The sequence below is a fragment of the Gossypium hirsutum genome, chromosome A09 (genome assembly GCF_007990345.1).
Source record: "Gossypium hirsutum isolate 1008001.06 chromosome A09, Gossypium_hirsutum_v2.1, whole genome shotgun sequence".
In the NCBI taxonomy this organism is placed as follows: Eukaryota; Viridiplantae; Streptophyta; class Magnoliopsida; order Malvales; family Malvaceae; genus Gossypium; species Gossypium hirsutum.
The window spans coordinates 19,185,351-19,205,228 of NC_053432.1; the positions used below are offsets into that span (position 1 = coordinate 19,185,351).

The window sequence follows — 19,878 nt, forward strand, 5'->3', positions numbered from 1 at the left end:
AGAATGATTCAACACTAAAGAGTGTCACCCTGGTTCCTATATTGTTAAGGTGGATAAATGGAATAGAAGGATAGGTGAACACCACACCAAAGATGGTGATAAGTTCAAACAAGATCGGTAGATGCCACTAGCACAAACTAGATAAGTCTTCGAAACTTGTACAAGATATGAGAGGTAGCAACCTCACAAGAACAATGTTCATTCAATAATTTGGCAAAAGTCCTTTTACAAAGAAATGAGTAAACTATTTATTCACTAACATGTGTAGCCAAATGGATAAATTAGCTAGCTTAAAGACTAAGTAAATTCAGCTAGGAATCAACTAGAATATCTAGATCAAGTTATTTAATTTGCTAAGGCTAGGTTCGACTGATGTGAATTCTATTGGATAGCTTCATGTGTAAGCAAAGTATCTTAGATGAATGTGAAGTCTTGAGAGCTTAATAGCTTGTCTAGATTCAGCCATGGGACAAATGAAACATTTAATAAGTGTCTCTTAGATGAATAGACACTTAGGGAAGTCATTTGGGCAGCAAACAATTCATGTATTTCACCCACATACATTCAACCATGCATGGAACTAGAAGGGAGCTTGAATCTGGCCGTACATGAACATGCAATAAATACCTTCATTCATGCATGTGTACCATCTAAAGTGAATGTATCTTCATGATCCAATGCATGTAATTAATCTTCCATGTACATGAACATAATTCCCTCCAAGCATTGAACCAAGCCGTGCATGAATCTTCTTATTCATTGAACAAACCCGTACATGCACCTGGCCTTTAATGTATCTCCACATTCGGCTGAACCTACAAAGACATGAACACATTTAATTATATCATTTAACCATAATTAAACAACAACTAACAACTTAAATAACAACTAACTAATTTCGGACATATTAAATTAAAATTAACTAGTATATTAAATTCGACTAGCTCAAATAAACAAAAATAATTAATGAACTAATTTGAGCTAAGGAATTTGGCATGAGCTGTAGAAAATTAAGTTAAAACAAAGTTAAAACTTAGTTTATTAAAATGAAATAAGAAACGAGCTAGAAGGAAGCTCAAACGAGCTCAAACGAGCTCAAACAAGCTCAAGTGAGCTAGTTGGAGCTGAAGAGCTGGGGGAGCTGGAGAGGAGCTGAAGTCGGCTTGCAGAAGAGTGCATTGAGTCTTCAACGAGATGTCCATAGCTTCTCCAACGTCAAGGGGCTTTGTTTCATCCCAAATTCGAGTCAACAAAGCTGTTAAAGCTTCTTGAAGTCGCTTGGTGCGAGCTCGAGTCATGGAACCTTTTGGCAGCTCGATAGGATCTTGATTCGCACTTGAGGGAGCCCTGGGAGTGCATACATCACAGTCTATACTGCAATAACCGCATAGTAGTCCTTATTTTATGCATCCTGGCAGAAACAAGATGTACCGAGACCTTCGTGAACTATATTGGTGGCCAGGACTTAAGCGCGAGGTTACGAATTTAGTAAGTGTCTGACATGCCAACAAGTAAAGGTTGAGCATCAACTGCCTTTTAGGTTATTACAGCCAGTTAAGATTCCCCTCTGGAAATATGAGAAGCGTAACCATGGACTTTGTTAGTGGACTGCCCCTAACGCCTACTAAGAAAGATTTGGTATGGGTCATAATAGATCGGTTGACCAAGACTGCCCATTTCATACCAGTCCGTACTTATTACTCATTGCAGAAACTAGCTAAGTTGTATGTGGCTGAGATTGTGAGACTGCATGGGGTACCGGTTTCCATAATATCTGATCTAGATCCTCATTTCACATCTCAGTTTTGGAAGAAGTTACACGAGGTACTGGTACAAGGTTGGACTTCAGTACTGCTTTCTATCCTTAAATAGACTGTCAGTAAGAGAGGGTGATTTAGATACTGGAGGACATGCTAAGAAGCTGTGTGATTGATTTTCAAGGTAGTTGGGAAGACTACTTGCCATTAGCAGAGTTTGCATATAACAATAGCTACCAGTCTAGCATTCAGATGGCACCGTATGAGGCACTATATGGTCGTAGGTGTTGTACTCCTTCATGTTGGACTGAGTTGGGCGAGCTGCGAGTTCTAGGGCCAGAGTTGGTATCTGATACCGAGGATAAGGTAAAATTGATTCAAGACCGGTTGAAAGAAGCATCTGATACGCAAAAGTCGTATGTGAATCTTAATCACTGAGAGATTGAGTATTTCGTGATGGATTTCGTATTTTTCAAGGTCTCCCCATGGAAGAAGATATTGAGATTTGGGTGAAAGGGCAAGCTAAACCCTAGGTTCATCTGGCCTTACCGCATACTGAAGCGTGTGGGATCAGCTGCTTATCAACTTGAGTTGCCTCCAGAGTTGGACCAGATCCATGATGTATTCCATGTCTCCATGCTAAATCGTTATAGTTCTGATACCACGCATATAGTGTCAGTTGAGGAGATCGAGGTTAGGCCTAATCTGACCTTTAAGAAGGAACCAGTGTAGATATTGGATCGTGATGTTAAGGTACTGATGAGGAAGTCTGTTCCACTAGTTAAAGTGCTATGGCGTAATCACAACTCAAAGGAGGCCACGTGGGAACCTGAGGAGGCGATGCGACAACAGTACTCTCACATATTTTGATCAGGTAAATTTTGAGGCTGAAATTTTATTTAGGGGGTAAAGTTGTAACGCCCTAAAAATGTAAATCTGGTAATTACGCATGTTATGGCACAAGTTGCATGGTTGCTTTATTGGCTAGATGTGTTTTGGGTGTGGTTGGGAGTATTAGAGAAGCTTAGGTTCAAGTATTGGCTTTAGCAAAATTTTTGTTTTTTCTTTTGAATGAATCTGGACATTAGCATGTAGACCTTATAAATAACTGTAGTTGAAATGTGATACAAATGAGCTTGTGGCCCTGTGGCAAGTGGCGTGTGGTAGTTGCTGGAGGTCTGAGGTTCAAGTCATGGCAATGTAGTAGAGTATTTATTTTGCTACTCTTGCCGTGTAAGAAGCATATGTTGTTTGAGACTCTGTTGAGTGGAGTTTGACTTGGTCAAGGAGTGTTATGTGGAGGAAATCAAGGAGAGGATTGGGGAGAAAATTAAAGAGAAGATTATGGAGAGATTTTAGGAGGAAAAATGGGAGTTTGAGGGTGTGTGGGTTTGTGCCAAATTTGTTTAGGGAAACTCATGATTTCGGGTTTGGGAGGGGTGTGTTTCATTTCTGCAATTGAGAGTATTTTGGGAGTTTTTTGTGTTTTGTTTTGTTCTTCTTTTCTTTATGTTTTCATTGCCTTTTGTGCTGCTTTGGGTCTCTTCTTTGTCAAAAAGTGTTAGCCGACTTCTTGTGTGCTTTTGCATTTTTGGTTAAAACTGAGGTGACCATTTGGTATTTTCTTTTCTTTCCTTCTACTTCTCTGAACCTTAGCCATACACATCTTCCCTCCTCATCTCTATATCGTCTGTTGTCTTCAATCGTTCCTTGTTTCTGTGCTAAGAACTGAACATTTACCACTTACCCTCATCCTTTTGTTTCGATTCTTTAGTGTTTGGGCATTCTTTTTAACAAAGTGGTAAGGGTTCATGAGTTTCTCTTATTGTTTTCATTACTACAATGATCCTCTTTCTTTACCTTCTTCCTTCTGTTGTGCTTATATCTAATATCTCATTACACTACCTTTTTCTGGAAGGCGCTAATGTTCCTGTTTGCTCCTGTAACTGGGCACATTCGGCTTTGGTGAGGGTAAACTGAATACTCTTCCTCTGAGTGTAGGCACTAAGTTTTGGTAAGCGATTGATAAACTAAGTTCAATCTATTCTGTTACTTGTTGGGGGTCTTAAGTCCTATTGTTTATCTTCTCCTTTGGGTAACCAATCTTGTTTAATAAGTTTCGTTGCTAAAATAGATAATCCGTAAGGACATGGGATCGATTCCTAATCAGCAATCTAAGGGCAAGAAGCTTCTTTTCGTTCGTTCAAGGTAAGTAGTGAGTGACAATTTGGGTTTTAGTATTAAGAACTCTAACGATTGGGAAACTGACAATGAATCTTGAATGAGTGTAGGCTTTGGCGTAGTGGGCAATTCACTCGTTTTCGCAATCAGGTGTGTAATCACATCCCCTTTCAACTGTAAAACAGAAAATGCCGAAAAGCCAAAAATACGACATTTGAGGCCACATGAGCATGCAATTTCTCGTGAGGTAAGCCGAGCCACAACACATGGGTGTTAGACGGTAGAGGCCGCCATGAGCATTCTCACGGGTTTGGGCCGCTCTGGGCCATGATGGGCTGAAATGAGCCGTGTAGGCTAACGGGTGTGTGGGCCTACTTGGGCCGCATATTGGGCCTTCGACCCTTTTACACCACTAGGATCGCCAGGGTTGTACAAGTCGCTCGAGGCAACTGTAGACCTGCTGGTGGGTTGATAAGAATACCTAGCCCCCAAAGCAAGTAAAATGACCAAAATACCCTTAAAAGGTAAAATGACTATTTTAACCCTCGACGGTAAAAGATTAATTTGTGTTATGATATGACTGTTCTTTCCGAGCATGACATTCTACATACATGTATTATTTATGACATGACATACTGCATGGGGTTGGGTTTCTATTAAGGAGGAAGTGTACTGTTACTGATGGCTCTGCCACATATACTGATACTGGAAACTTTGTTGCATTACTATTACTGGCAGCTCTGCTGCGATATTATTACTGGCAGCTTTATTGCGATATTGGTGTGTTGGCTGGGTGGGTCAACTTTTTCCCTACATGATTTGTTGGTGGTACGAAGTGGTGTGTTGGCTGGATTAGGATGGATTGTATTACTGTACTATTTTGTTACTATATTGGGCTAAGGCCCACTCTGAACTATTTCTGAATAGGGCTCAGGCCCAGACTGTTACTGCATGTTGTATATTGATTGACTGATAGGGGATTACACACTGAATTTTCTTAAACTCACTCTTTCTCTTCAACTGTGCAGGTAATCCCCAACTATAGGCGGTTCAGAGCTACGAGGGACTCAGAGGTGGCCACACGACTGCAATTATTTTACATTTGGTTTTATTCCTACTTCAAGTTTCGATTTGGGTTTATGTTTTTGTAATAAGGACATTTATGGGTTATAATTTTTAATTGGGATTTTATATATATTCACTTAAAAATTGCTAGTTTTAAGAAGTCGTGTTTCCAAAATAATAACTATTTTTCAAAAACACGAGTTTTAACTTCAAGGTTTAAAAGCTTCCGCAAGTCTTAAACAGTTTAGCATATCAAAGGCAATTAAACGGGTAAAACATTTTGACACGATGATTTGGTAAAAACAAAGAACTTAACTCACTAAAGTTTCCATAATGACACTTCAATGTAAAACGCCGGATTCGGCCATAATGTCTGGGCTGGGTTCAGGGTGTTACAATGCTTAAATTTTAGAATTTAATGATGATTTTGAAATATGCCATTGTTGATTGTGTGAGTTTTATAATGTTAGTTTGTAATGTCCAGAATTAGGGCCTAATTGGAATAGTGGTTTTGTGACCACAAATCCGAGATAGAAATAATTATTTTATAATTATTTTGAGGTTTATGATATGATTACATGATTGTGTGAAACTTTCGTGATGAAATTCTGTACATAAAGTGCTTAAGTTGAGATTAAGGACTAAATCGAATAATTTGCAAAACTTGCATTCTAGAAGTTTTTAGTATGAAATTGCTTTGGAATATTAATGAGGAGGTCTTAAATAGCTAATTGACCAATTTCTAAAATTTTGGACAAAAATGGGCTTGTACATGAAAATTTTCAAAGAAAGGTATTAACGGTATTTTAGCCATTTTGTAATTAAAATTAATTAAAAGGGAAATTAAGGCCAAAATGTGTTCATCTTCATCAAGCCTTGGCCGAACATTACCTCTCTCCATAGCTAGGGTTTCTTCAACTTCCAAGCTTCATAGTAAGTGATTTCAAGCCCCGTTTTTAATGATTTTTATGTTTGTGAAATCCCGGTAGCTCGAATTAACTTATGCTAGCAATAATTCAAACTAGGGTTCATATTTGGAAAAATACCCATAGGTGAAATTTGTGTATTTTGGTTAGACGACTTGTGCTACTCGGTTTTAAGTAAAAACGAGAAAAAGGGCTTAATCGGTAAAAATACCTAATAGTCATAAGTACATGTTAGAGTGCGAATTTGATGTTTCCATAGAAGGGAAAAATGATCAGCATGTCATAAAACATAATAAAATAGGATGAGGTTTAATTTACGAGCCTTGGGGCAAAAGTGCAAATATGTGAAAGTTTAAGGGCAAAATGGTAATTTTTCCAAAGTTCGTACTAAGGGCTGTTTTGATGAATGTATGTATTAAATAAAATTAATTTGGCATTATAGATCAAGTGAAATGAGATTCAAGTCGCGATCATGGGAAAAACAAAGTTTACGAGGAATAGGCTTGATTGTTAATATTTTGTATCGAGGTAAGTTCATGTGTAAATAAGGTAACATAATTTTTATTTTAAGTGATTTAATGATATTTATATGATATTATACTTATTATCATTTAATATTATGCTTTGTGAATTAGTGTTTGGTAATATGCAAATTATATGAACAACTTGATAAGTATGAGATGCTAGCAATTATCGGTTTCTATTTTTCAAAGAAGACGATTAAAAATGTGTAATTGAGAAGAATCTCATTTGAACCTTGGGAATAGATTAGGGTACAAGTGACATGTCACTAGGATGGTTGAGTTCTGAACTCGTTGAGTTGAGTCTGAGTTCGTGAGATGTAACTAGGCATCTGAGCTCGTTGAGTTGAGTTTGAGTTCGTTTATGGGCGGGTTACATGGTAGCTTGGCTACATAGGTTTAAAAGCTATTGAGCTTGTTCAGTTATGAGTATAGCACTTACTTGCACATTATCCGCATATCCGAAATTATATTCCTATGTGTTCAACGGGAGAATCCTAAGAGAATATGGAGAATGTTTGAGACGAAAGTGATTCGATGATGAATGTGTTGAAAAAGTGAAAATGGACAGGTATGAGTTTAATTCCTGGTTGAGAACTTGGAGAGACAAAATTGTGGTAAGATAGTAAGTATTCTTATGTTATGTGTGTCTTAATGATGTTTATATTGGATTGCATGATCATGTTACTTATTATTTGCATGTGAACTTACTAAGCATTTATGCTCACTTCCTCCTTTTCCTTCATTGTAGTTTTGACAAATCGGCTTGAGAATCGAGATAGGTCGAAGGCTCGTTCACACTATCCGAAGACCTAAATTGGTAAAATTGCTTGTATATTTTGCATGTGGCATGTATAGCACTATACTCACTTTGTGTAAATGATCATATGATATGGTTATGTTTTGGTAAGAAAAGGGTTTATAAATGATTAGCAATTGGAATGGCCAATCTAAATCATATTTGATGACATGTATGTTTAAAATGTTATTTAGTTTATGAACATTTAAAGTAAAATTTGCTATAAAACAGAATATTGCTGCAGCAATGACGTAAATTTAAAAAATCATTAAAAATAGTAAGAAATGGAATTAAATGATGAATAAGTTATGAAATCGAAGCTTGATGAGTTTATTTTCATATGGATGAAAGAAAACAGGTAAATGAGTTATATTTTATGAGATATTTAAGTTTTGGTGGAACAGGGTCAGAGTGGTCTCTGAATCCCCTGTTTTGAATTTGAAAATCTACCATAAATTGTAAAAAAAATAATTAGGAGTTTTAATTTATATGCACAGATTCCTTATTGAGTCTAGTTTTATGAGAAATAAACGACATAATCATTAAAACTCTGTAGAGGGGGATATCTGATTCGTAATACATAGGGGTCAGAGTAGTTAAACCCTAAAATAGGGGAGACTTTAACTAATAAAATGTACCAATTGGCCTGACAAAAAGTTCTAGAAAAAAATTAGTAGATAGATATATGAGTCTAGTTTCAGGAAAAATTTACGGATCTTAATTTCAAGTTTCAGAACTCAAGATATGAATTTTTAAGCGACTGTGATGCAGTTAGCTAGCTTGTCTGGAAATTTTAAAAATAAATTATTTGAGCTGTTTAATTAATGAAATAAGTTTAGTAACACCTCAAGCTCGACCCTGGTTACGGTCTCGGGCGTGAGGGTGTTACATAGTTGATGAAATATGGAAGCTTGATGATAGATATATATGTTTTGCATTGGGATCTTTGATGAATTTGAGTTATTTGGGCTAAATTGTAAAAATGAGGTTTTGAGGGACTAAAATGTGAAATAAATGAAATGTGTGGGCTTGTATAAGCTAAGTGAATATTCGGCCTAACATGTGTATAAGGAAATTTTGTGTATTTTGTGATTTTATGAATTGAATTGAATGATTTACTGAGTAAAAGGGTTAATTTTGAATATATATAGATCAAGAAAGCACGAATTCAGATTTAGATCGAGGGAAATCGAAGGTTATGGAGTAAACAATCTGAATTGTCAATTTCGAGTGCGAGGTAAGTTCATACATGATAAATGATGTTACATTTATGTTTTAATGCTTTGATAATGCATAAATTGTAACAACCCAATTTAGACCCTAATCGGAATGGTGGTTTCAGGACCACGAATAAGAGTCAAAAAATATTTTAAAATTATTTTCTATGTTTATTATGTGTGAATTTATATGTGTGAAATTTTCATTATTTAATTTTATCGTTTGAGTATCCGATTAAATAAAAGGGCTTAATCGCGTAAAATGAAAATTTGAAGTTAAATGTGAAAGTGCTTAATAGTTGTTGTCTTTGTAATGTGATGCACTTATAATGCAATTAAGCCATTGACAATTTGAGTGGACGGTTAAGACCATGAATTATAATATTTTATATATATTTATAAGGTTAATTTAGTAAAACATGTAATAATATATGTAATAATAAAACATAAAAATTAAAATAAGCTTTCATACATTCTTGTTCTTGCTGAAATAACAAAATAAGAAAAGAAAATAAAGGGTTTAAAGGTTCGGCCATTAGCAAGCTCAATCAAGGTATGTAACTAGCTTGGTTTTTGATAATTTTTACGTTTTTGAGATCGTTGCTATGTTATCTACAAAGCCCATACTTGAATTTTTTCTTTTGATGAATATTTTGAGTTATGCCATTGATGAACATTTGAGCTGTGTGATTTTAGTTGATGAAATATGAAAGATATGTTTTTTATTAACATGTTTTGTATTGGAATTTTTGGTAATTTGAGTAATTAGGACTAAATTGCAAAAATAATAAATTGAGGGGCTAAAATGTGAAATAAATGGAATGTATGAACTTGTATGAACATAAGGAAGATTCAGCCTAAGCATGGTATATGCAAATTTTTTTATGTTTTGTGTTTTGTGCAAATTGGACTAAATTGTAAAAAGTGCAAAATATCAGGGGTAAAATAGTAATTTGCCCATTTATGTGTTTTGGACTAAATTGAGTGACAATATGTTTGAATGAGTTTAATTTGAATATGCTTAGATCAAGAACCAAAGAAATCAGATTTGGATTGAGGGAAAACTAAAGTTGTCGACTAGCTGCCCCGTTTCGATTTTCGTCGTCCGAGGTAAGTTTATAAGCAAATAGATATCTTTAATTTTAATTATGTATGAGTTTATATGTTGAAATTGAATTGTGGAAATTATATATGTGAAAGCCGAATGTACATGTGTATGGGAACTAAGCTCACGAGTTCGTTTCGATCGAATTACGACGTCCAAAAGCCCAGTACGAACCTTAGGAATAGCTAGGATACAAATGTCATGACATAGGATTTCTGATATGTGTTCTCGAGTAAGACCACCTCTAGGACGTTGGCTTCGATATGTGGTTACAAGTAAGACCATGTTTGAGACATCGTCATCGTATTTGAAGGTTTGTGTAAGACCCTGTCTAGGACAATGGCATCGATATGAGATAGCATGTAAGACTACGTCTAGGTCATTGGCATATTATGATATATATGATTATCCGAGTATCCTATTCAATTCCAAATGGTTTAACAGGCAATGATAAGTTGTGAGCGAAGGTGTAAAACGAGCGAAAACGATCAGGTATGAGTTAGTTAATTACCTAATTGAAAATAAGGTAAGTTGGCCATTTAATATGTGATGCAAATTGTACAAGTTACTAATGTAAACATATGTGCATTTATATGGTATATTCGGCCATAAGGTATAAATATATGTATGATTGTTATACTTTGATTTATGAATGTATGTATATAAGTGTATATGTACTTGGTATGATAATGATATTTTCGCTTGGAAATTGAATGATACTTTGTTAATGTATATATACATTCAATCAGTCATGAATAAATAATATGTGAAATATATTTATAATACATGAAGTAGTAAGCTTGAGATTTAATGTGATTATGATAGTATAATTTGATTTAGTTTTAATGATTTGATTATGTCTTTGAGTTAATTATTTGCTTATGACTTACTAAGCTTAAATAGCTTACTGTATGTTATGTTTGTCTCTGTTTTATAGATTTCGAGATCTAGTTACGAGCTAGGGGATCAACCGCAAAGCTTATCACACTATCAACTATCTTTGGTATTTTATAAGCTGAATTTAAGAACTTATGGAATGTATATGTGACAGCCCAAAATTGACCCTAGCCGGGAAGTGGTTTCGGGACCGCTAAACCGAGTCACCGAAAGGTTTGAATGTGATGTTTATTGTCTAGAATATGTAATCATGAATGTGTAAAAATTTCAAGCTTCGATTTAGTCGATTGCATGTGAATTTAGTCAATAGGACTTATATGAGAAAATTTTAAAATGTGATAGGTCAATGCATGAGGACCTACTAGTGCATGTGGAAAAAAAAAGGGACTTGCATGTCAAATTCCCCCTCCCTAATATGTAGTGGCCGGCCATGCTATAGGTGGAAACATGTCTCCAACATGTTATGCTAGTGATGCATGTTAAGAAAAATAAAATAATAAGCATGGTGATTAAATAATGAAAGGAAGGGTGATGGAAAAAAAAAAGTACATGGTCTCACCCCCCCTTGTTGCCATGAATTGAAGAAAGAAAAAAAAAAGAGTTCATTCTTGAACATCCTTGGCCGAATAGAGGAAAGAAAGGAAGGGGAAAAAGGCTTGAGAAAATCGGCTATGGTGGTTGTTAGACTAAGGTATGTTTGATGTTGTCTTTGAGATGCATGCATGTTTTAAATAGCCCATGTTTAAACCTTGAATCTTGTTGATAACATGAGCAATCGGTCATGAGAAAGGGTTCAAGGAATGGTTGTTGTTCATGTTATTTGGATGAGAAATGGTGAGTTTTGTTGTTTCATGTTAAAGTTAGGTGAATGATGATAGAGGAGTGTTTGAACTATAAAAAAAAAAATCGGCTACCTTGTTATGAGCTAGGGCCGAATGTGGGTTTGGTTGTGTTTGAATATTACATGCTTGGTAGAATGGTGGATGAAGGTGCCGAATGTATGTTGGATTGATAGAGTCTCCAAATTGATTTTTTTTGTGTGCATGCATGACCGAATATACATGGTCACATGAGTAAGGAAATGAGTTATTTGATATGTGGTAAAAGTTAAGTACTAAATCGAAGGTTGCTAAAATTGCCATTTCTTAGCCGAATATGTGCTTGATCAATGAAGGAATTGTTGAAGAACATAGGTGAACTTGGTGAGGGCAATCGGCCTAGTGTACAAATGATATGAAGATTTTAGGAAATTGTTTTGGTTAGGTGTATGTATGATTAAGTATATTCGGCAATATACTTAAAGTGGGTACATGATATTACATTATAATTATTGAGCTTGAGTATATGGATATGTGTATATGTGGTCATATAATGACATCTTGGTTTGAAAATTTAATGATGTGTGATTGCCGAATGTGATAAATAAATTCATGTTATTGAGTTAAATATTGAATACTCTTATTTGTATTATTTAAGCTCAAGAACCTAAAGGAGAGGCGTCCAACAAGGGGAAATCGAAGGTCATCGAGTAGCCGACTCGGAATTATTTTACCCAACATAAAGTAAGTCATTAAGCATGTAGTGGGTAGTATTTCAAATGGTCATAATGTGTATGTATGGATGCTGATTGGAATGAATAAATATACATATATATATGCATGTACGTATGTGATGATGAAATTGTTGAATGAATGAAAAGAGGTAAGATGTACTGAGTTGTTGATCTCGGCACTAAACGTGCGGGATAACCATTTAAGACCATGAGATTGGCGCTAAGTGCGCGGGATTAAATTGTACAGCACTAAGGGTGCGATTTGACTATGTTGCACTAAGTGTGCGAAATGAATATGATGCACTAAGTGTGCGAATTGACCATGCGGCGCTAAGAGTGCGAGTCTGACTATGTAGCACTAAGTGTGCGATTTGATTACGTGGCACTAAGTGTGCGAGTTGATTATATAGCACTGAGTGTGCGGGCTCAATATACATTCGTGAATCATTATGGACACTATGTGTGCGACACTATTGAGTCGATCGCGGACAGCGGGTCGGGTAAGTGTCTTAAGTACGTGGCTAATACGTGCTATGCTTATACTTGGTGTTGAGCTCGGTAAGTTCGAACCTATGTGACAAATATACTTGAAGTCACGTACATAAGTTTTATCGTAGGATGGGTGAAAGGCCGTATAGTCGTTTGATTCTAACGAAAATAAATCGATTTATGAGATTGCTTCAATGTCCTATTGATGAGCATATAGAATGTGAATGCATGAATTGATATGAAATTGAGTTGATAGGTTGGAGGAACTATGGTAGGATTCGGTATGGATGGAGTAAATTGTCTCGTTCCGTTTTGCTTCCTCTTGTGATAATGTTGTTGATAGATGGTAGTGCATTGCTTATGACTTACTGAGTTATAAACTCACTCGATGTTTCCTTGTCACCCACTATAGGTTGCTTGGACTCATCTATTTTTGCGGGGTCGGGCCGTCATTGAAGTCATCACACCGGATAGCAAGTTTTGGTACTTTCTTCTTAGTGTGTTTAGAAGATCATTTTGGCATGTATAAGCTAGTACGTTGTGTTTGAATTATGGCATGTAAACTTTAAGCCATGCGAAAATGGCACGAATGTTCGATTGAATTGGATCAAGGGTAGGCATGAAATGGACCTAGTTACTTTCGTAACAGATGCTGGCAGCAGCAGTGTCATGAGATTGAAAAATCACTAAAAATAGTAGGAGTGGAATTAATTGATGAATAAATTATGTAATCGAAGCTCGATGAGTCTGCTTTCATGAGGAAGTAACGAAAAGATCATATGGGCAGTATATTAAGAGATAATCAGATTTTAGTGGGACAGGGCCAGAACGGTTTCTGGATTCCCTGCTCTGACTTTGGAAATTCATTATAAATTAACCAGAGATAATTAGGGGTCTTACCATATATGTGCAGATTCCTCTCTGAGTCTAGTTTTCATAGAAACAAACGACAACAGTATTGAAGCCCCGTGCAGGGAGATATCCCAGTCGTAATGGGCAAAGGTCAGTGTAGTCGACCCCTGCAACTTGGGGAACTTTGACTAATAAACTGTACTAATTGGCCCAACCAAAAATTCTAAAAAAAATATATAGATGGGCACATGAGTCTAGTTTCTGGGAAAAATTACGAAACTGACTTTCGAGTTACGAAACTCAAGATATGATTTTTAAAACGACTAGTACACAGATAGGGCAGTGTCTGGAAAATAAATTTTGTAAGGGGTTAAAGCCAGTTAACACCTCGTGTTCGACTCCGGTGTCGGTTTTGGGTTCGGGGTGTTACAGTATAGGCTGGATTATATTTTGAAATGTTGAATTTTGGTTTATGTAAATATGAGCCATGCAAAAATGGCTTATTACCTTGATAAGTTTGGATTTAATGTTTCGTTTAGGTGATGGTTATGCTTGATTTTGGTGTTTGGCTATTGCTTATATGTGTTATATGCTTTGGAAATGGTTGATGATTTTTGGAGATATATGTGGTTGATGAATCAGCTATGGTATATATATTCATAAGTATGTTTGGTTGATTCGACTATGATTCATGCTAAGATAAAATATACATGTGAACTTGGTTGATATGTTTGGTTAAGGTGTTATATATGATTTAACATCAATGGATATTTGCTTATGACCAAACATGGTAAGAATTAATTTTGATATATTTATTACATGGTATGTAAGTTATGTGTTTGAATAAATATTTTTGTATTTGGTTAGGTGATAAAATATAAGTGATGGTTATGAACTAGCTGTGATTCAGCATTTGTATATATATAATTATATAATGTTTTGATATGATATTTATGTGTATGATAAGATATATTTGTAATGTATTTGATTTGATGTGTAAATTATGGTTAGTATATATGTATATTAATTCATTTCCATGGAAGGTTATACGCATATGGAATAATAGGGTAAAATGAAGAAAACGTAACTTTGAACATAGCTTGATTATTAGGTATGTTTATATACGGTAATGCATTGAAATAAATGACCAAATGAATAGTGAATTTTGTATTGGTAAAACAAAAAGGTAATATGAATTTTATATGATGCATATATGTTCTGTTTGGTCAAAATGATATGATCATGTGTAATTGGTTTTGTGAATAACTTATTGGTTGGTTATATGAAATGTTTCATGCATGTAAGGTAATAGGTAAATTGAAAGTAGACATTGAATAAAGTATTTGGATTTAGCATGTTTTATCTTTCGGTTATTACATTGGAAATTGACTATATTAAAAGTAGTTCCTGCTATAAGATAACCAAATGGTTATATGAGAATCTAATAAATTGTTTTGTGCTTTGTGTATTAATATTCAAGTTTTGTTAAATTAAAGTTAAAAATGTATGTTTTCGAATTTAATTTGAATGATTGTGTGAATACATGAAAGTTGTATCTTTTTCGGCAATGCCCCGTAACCCTATTTCGGTGACGGATACGGGTTAGGGGTGTGACATAAATTGTATATCTTTGACAATGGTTTGAGCCTGATGATAAATTGACTATGTTCAGCACTAAGTGTGCGATTCTGAATACCTTAGGTTATAAATAACACTAAGTGTGTGAATTGGAATAGCATTTGTAAATGGGGTTACGACGCATTACCGATCATAATACAACTCAAAATAGGCTATCATTTCAATGTTAATCATCTAGTAAAATTTTAAACCAATGTAACATGCTTCGATTCTATAATTCATACAATTTCCAAATTTATATTCAATCAATACAACCAAGGAAATGGAAATCGAATGCCTAACTCATAACCAAGTATATTCCATTTCATATACCAATCATATATGTATACTTAATATTCATCGCATTCGAATAATTTAAATATAAAATAACTTATCATCTTACATATTTTATGCGCATACTTTAAAACATGCAAACATACATCATTTCATTTCATAAAAATAACATGTACCATTATAACATTTGTTTACCTAACTACAACAATTGCATAACATGGATACATATATATAATATTCTACTTAGCATATGCCGAATATATCATCAACTTAACCAATTAAACGACTCAAATAAATTGATCAAAACATTCAAGTTAAATGTCATTTGACACCGACACAAAAACCACATTCATTAATCAAATTTTCATAGCCTAACTTAGTCCACAAATATTCAATACAACAATTATAACATTAACATATAAATAAACACATAATGACATGATTTAAGCACACTTTTCGAACCTTAAATATGGCACATTTTCAACTCAATATAAAACCTAACATTTTAGTCTTTTATTACTGTATCTCAAATAAAGCATATTAACCAAAACAATCATATAACATACTCATTACTTGTCTTCATTGAACGTACCTAATTAGCCAACAATTCAAACATACTATATATGCACATGCATTGCCATTACAACCGAATCAAAATAACTAATACCCATTCGAATATATATATCATTATCATTTTGCTCCATTACTAAGCCAAATTAATAAATCATTATCAAAGACAAAACATACCATACATCAAACTTACCAAAAGTGAGCTAAACATAGGCTATTTGTGATACCTTAACAAAGCAAAACAACCATGTTCACATATATATTTATCTATGCATGAACCATAACTGAATCAACCCAAACACACATCCAAAATCAACAACCATTTTCAATGCATATAACACATATAAACTTGACTAGAGTTTCATATATAACATATTAGCCATTTTCGCATGGCTTATTATATACACAACTTCAAACTTAACCAAATATAATCTAGCTTATACATGCCATAAGTTCAAGTTCAAACTTATAAAATACCAAAAAAACAATCAATAGCTTGATAGACTTTGCTGACGATCCCCGAGCTCGTAACTAGTCTCCAAAAATCTATAAAACAGAAGCAAACATAAACACACAGAGTAAGCTATCATAGCTTAGTAAGTTATAAAAAAAATAAATAACTCAATGTTAATATCAACTCAACTTAACCAAACTAATTTGTGCTATCAGATCACATTTATTTTCAAGCTCACAATTTCATATATAACATATGCTTCTATAAACAAATTTTACCTTGGCCGAATATACAAGTATCTACTATCAAAGTAACATTAAATTTCAAAACCATAGTACCATTATATAACCGAATAAACATAACTCATATACATATATTCATGAATCATTTCATAAATATTCACATTTTCTATTCATAAGGCCGAATATAATCATTCTTATATGTTTGCACAGAGGTCACCATTATGATTTCACTATACATAACCTTTGGTCGAATGTACTTTTCATATACACATATAATTTTTCATTTACATCATATATGATTTGCAACACATATCAAGTAACCAACTTACCTTATTTCAACTAAGTAATAAGCTATTACATACCTAATCACTTTAACTCATTTTACACATTCAATCACAACTTATTATTGCCCGTCGAACCATTTGGAATTGAATAGGATACTTGAATAATCACACATATATCGTACAATGCCAACGTCCTAGACGTGGTCTTACATGCTATCACATATCGATGCCACTATCCCAGACAGGGTCTTACACGAATCAAATATGATGTCGATGTCCCAGACATGGTCTTACACGTAATCACATCTCGATGCCAACGTCCCAGATGTGGTCTTATAGGAGAACACATATAGGAAATCCTATGTCATGACATTTGTATCCTAGCTATTCCTAAGGTTCGTATGGGGCTTTCGGCAATCGTAACTCGGTTGAATCAAACTCGTAAACAATGATTTCAAGCTTATACATGTTTTCCTTTCACATATATACTATCACAATGTACATTCCAGTATATATATTTCGTATTTAATCAAATAAATAACATATATTTGCTTATATACTTACCCCGGACAACGGTAACCGGAACGAGATGACTAATCGACAACTTTGGTTTCCCCCCGATCCAAATCCTATTTCTTTGGTTCTTGATCTAAACATATTCAAATTAAACTCACTCAAACATAACTTCACTCAATTTAGTCCAAAAACACATAAATGGGAAAATTACCATTTTAACCTGACATTTTACACTTTTTACAATTTTGTCCAAATTGCACAAAACACAAAACATGCAAAATTTGAATACACTATGCTTAGGCCGAATGCTCCTTATATTCATACAAGTCCATACATTTCATTTATTTCACATTTTAGTTTCTCAATTTATTATTTCTGTAATTTAGTCCTAATTACTCAAAATCATCAAAAATTCCAATACAAAACATGTTAATCCAAAATATATCTTTCATATTTCATCAACTAACATCACAATGCTCAATTATTCATCAATGGCATAACTCAAAATATTCATCAAAATCAGAAATTCAAGTATGGACTTTGTACATTACACTGCAACGATCTGAAAAACGTAAAAATTATAAAAAATTGAGCTAGTTACGTACCTTAATCAAGTTCAACAATGGTCGAATACCTAAGCTGTGTTTCTTTTCTTTCTCTTTTTGTTATTCGGTCATAAGAAATGAAATATAAACAAATGGATTTAATTATGTTTTATTATAACATATATTAACTTATTTATCAATATACATATTTAACCTTCATGATTTAATAACAAAACTGTATATTGCATGCCATTACCGTCCATTCATATAATCAATGGCATAATTGCAACATAAGGACCTCATGAAATAAAGACATCATCAATTCGGCCCTTTTAAAATTAAACATCAAATTTTCATTTTATGCAATTAAACCCTTTTTATTAAATCGGCACTCAAATGACAAAATTAAATCACGAAAATTTGACACATATAAATTCACACATAATAAACATAGGAAATAATTTTATATTTTTTTTTGACTAGGATTCATGGTCCCGAAACCACCGTTCCGAATAGGGTCTAAATTGAGTTGTTATAACTCTGTCCCCTTAAGGATTTTCGTCCCCGAAAATGTTACCAGTGAATAGGTTTGGATAATGTTCTTTCATTGCATCTTCTGGCTCCCATGTTGCCTCTTCTACTCTGTGTTTATGCCACAGTACTTTTCACTAACTAAATTTTCTTATTTCAAAATACTTTAACTTCGCGAGCAGGAATACGAATCTATTGTTCCACATATGCCATATCAGATTTAATCTCAATCTCTGACGGATTAATCACATGTGAGGGATCAGATCGATATCTATGAAGCATCGAAACATGGAATACGTAATAGCCAGATTTAGACCCTAATCGAAACGGTGGTTTCGGGACTACAAATCCAAGTCAGAAAAATATTTTAAAAATATTTTCTATGTTTATTTTGCTTGAAATTATGCCTATGAAATTTTCGTAATTTAATTTTATTGTTTGAGTGTTCGATTAAATAAAAAGGCTTAATCGCGTAAAATGAAAATTTGATGGTTAATTGTAAAAGGGCTAAAATGAATGTGTCTTTGTAATTTGAGGTATTTAGTATGCAATTTGTCCATGAAAATAAGTAATGGACGGTAAAGACTTTAAATTATAATGGTTTTATATTAGTTAATAAAGGTTAAATATGGAATTGAATTAAAAAGTTAATATATTATAAAACATAAAATTTAAAGCCATGGTTCATACTTTTCTCTTTGGCCGAATATGAAAATAGAAAGAAAAAGAAAAAGAAGCTAGGTTTCTGTTGTATTCAAGCTTGATTAAGGTATGAGTTTAGCTTGGTTTTTGATAATTTTTACATTTTTGAGATCGTTGCTTCGAATACTACCGACCCATGCTAGAATTTTTGATTTTGATGCATATTTTGAGTTATTCCATTTATGAATATTTGTGTTTTGTGATGTTTGAGGATGAAATATCAAAGATATGTTTTAGATTAACATGTTTTGTATTGGAGTTTTTGATGATTTTGAGTAATTAGGACTAAATTGAAAAAATAATAAATTAAGGGACTAAATTGTGAAATAAATGAAATGTGAAGACTTTTATGTGTATGGGGAGTATTCGACTCAAGCATGGCATGGGCAAATTATGCTTGTTTTGTGTTTTGTGAATTTTTGATTAAATTGCTAAAAGTGTAAAATGTATGGGGCAAAAGTGCAATTTGTCCATTTATGTGTTTTTGAATGAATTTGATTAAATAATTTTAAATTATGTCAATTTAGATCAAGAAAAGGGAAAATCGGACTTGGATCGGGGAAAAGAAAAAAATAGTTGAATAGTCAATTTACATTGTTCGTTGATATCCGAGGTAAGTCTTTAGGCAATTAAACATTGTCTATTTTGAATGTAAAATGGTTTAATATGATGATTCAAATTTTATAGATCTATAGTAGAGTAGCCGAATGTGGTTAAACATGGAATTAATGTGGTTGAGTTTTATTCGACTGAGTTAAAAAC

The 19,878-nt window shown here is 33.8% G+C and overlaps 1 protein-coding gene across 1 annotated transcript in view; it reads right to left on the bottom strand.

Moving 5' to 3' along the window:
• Positions 1–1,085: 1,085 nt before the first annotated feature.
• The window catches only part of LOC107894602 (uncharacterized), a 47,215-nt gene continuing 28,422 nt past the window's right edge, over positions 1,086–19,878 (bottom strand). Inside the window, exon 2 of the mRNA XM_016819859.1 lies at positions 1,086–1,374. Within this exon, the coding sequence (XP_016675348.1) occupies positions 1,086–1,374 (289 nt within the window). The remainder of the gene's footprint in view (positions 1,375–19,878) is intronic.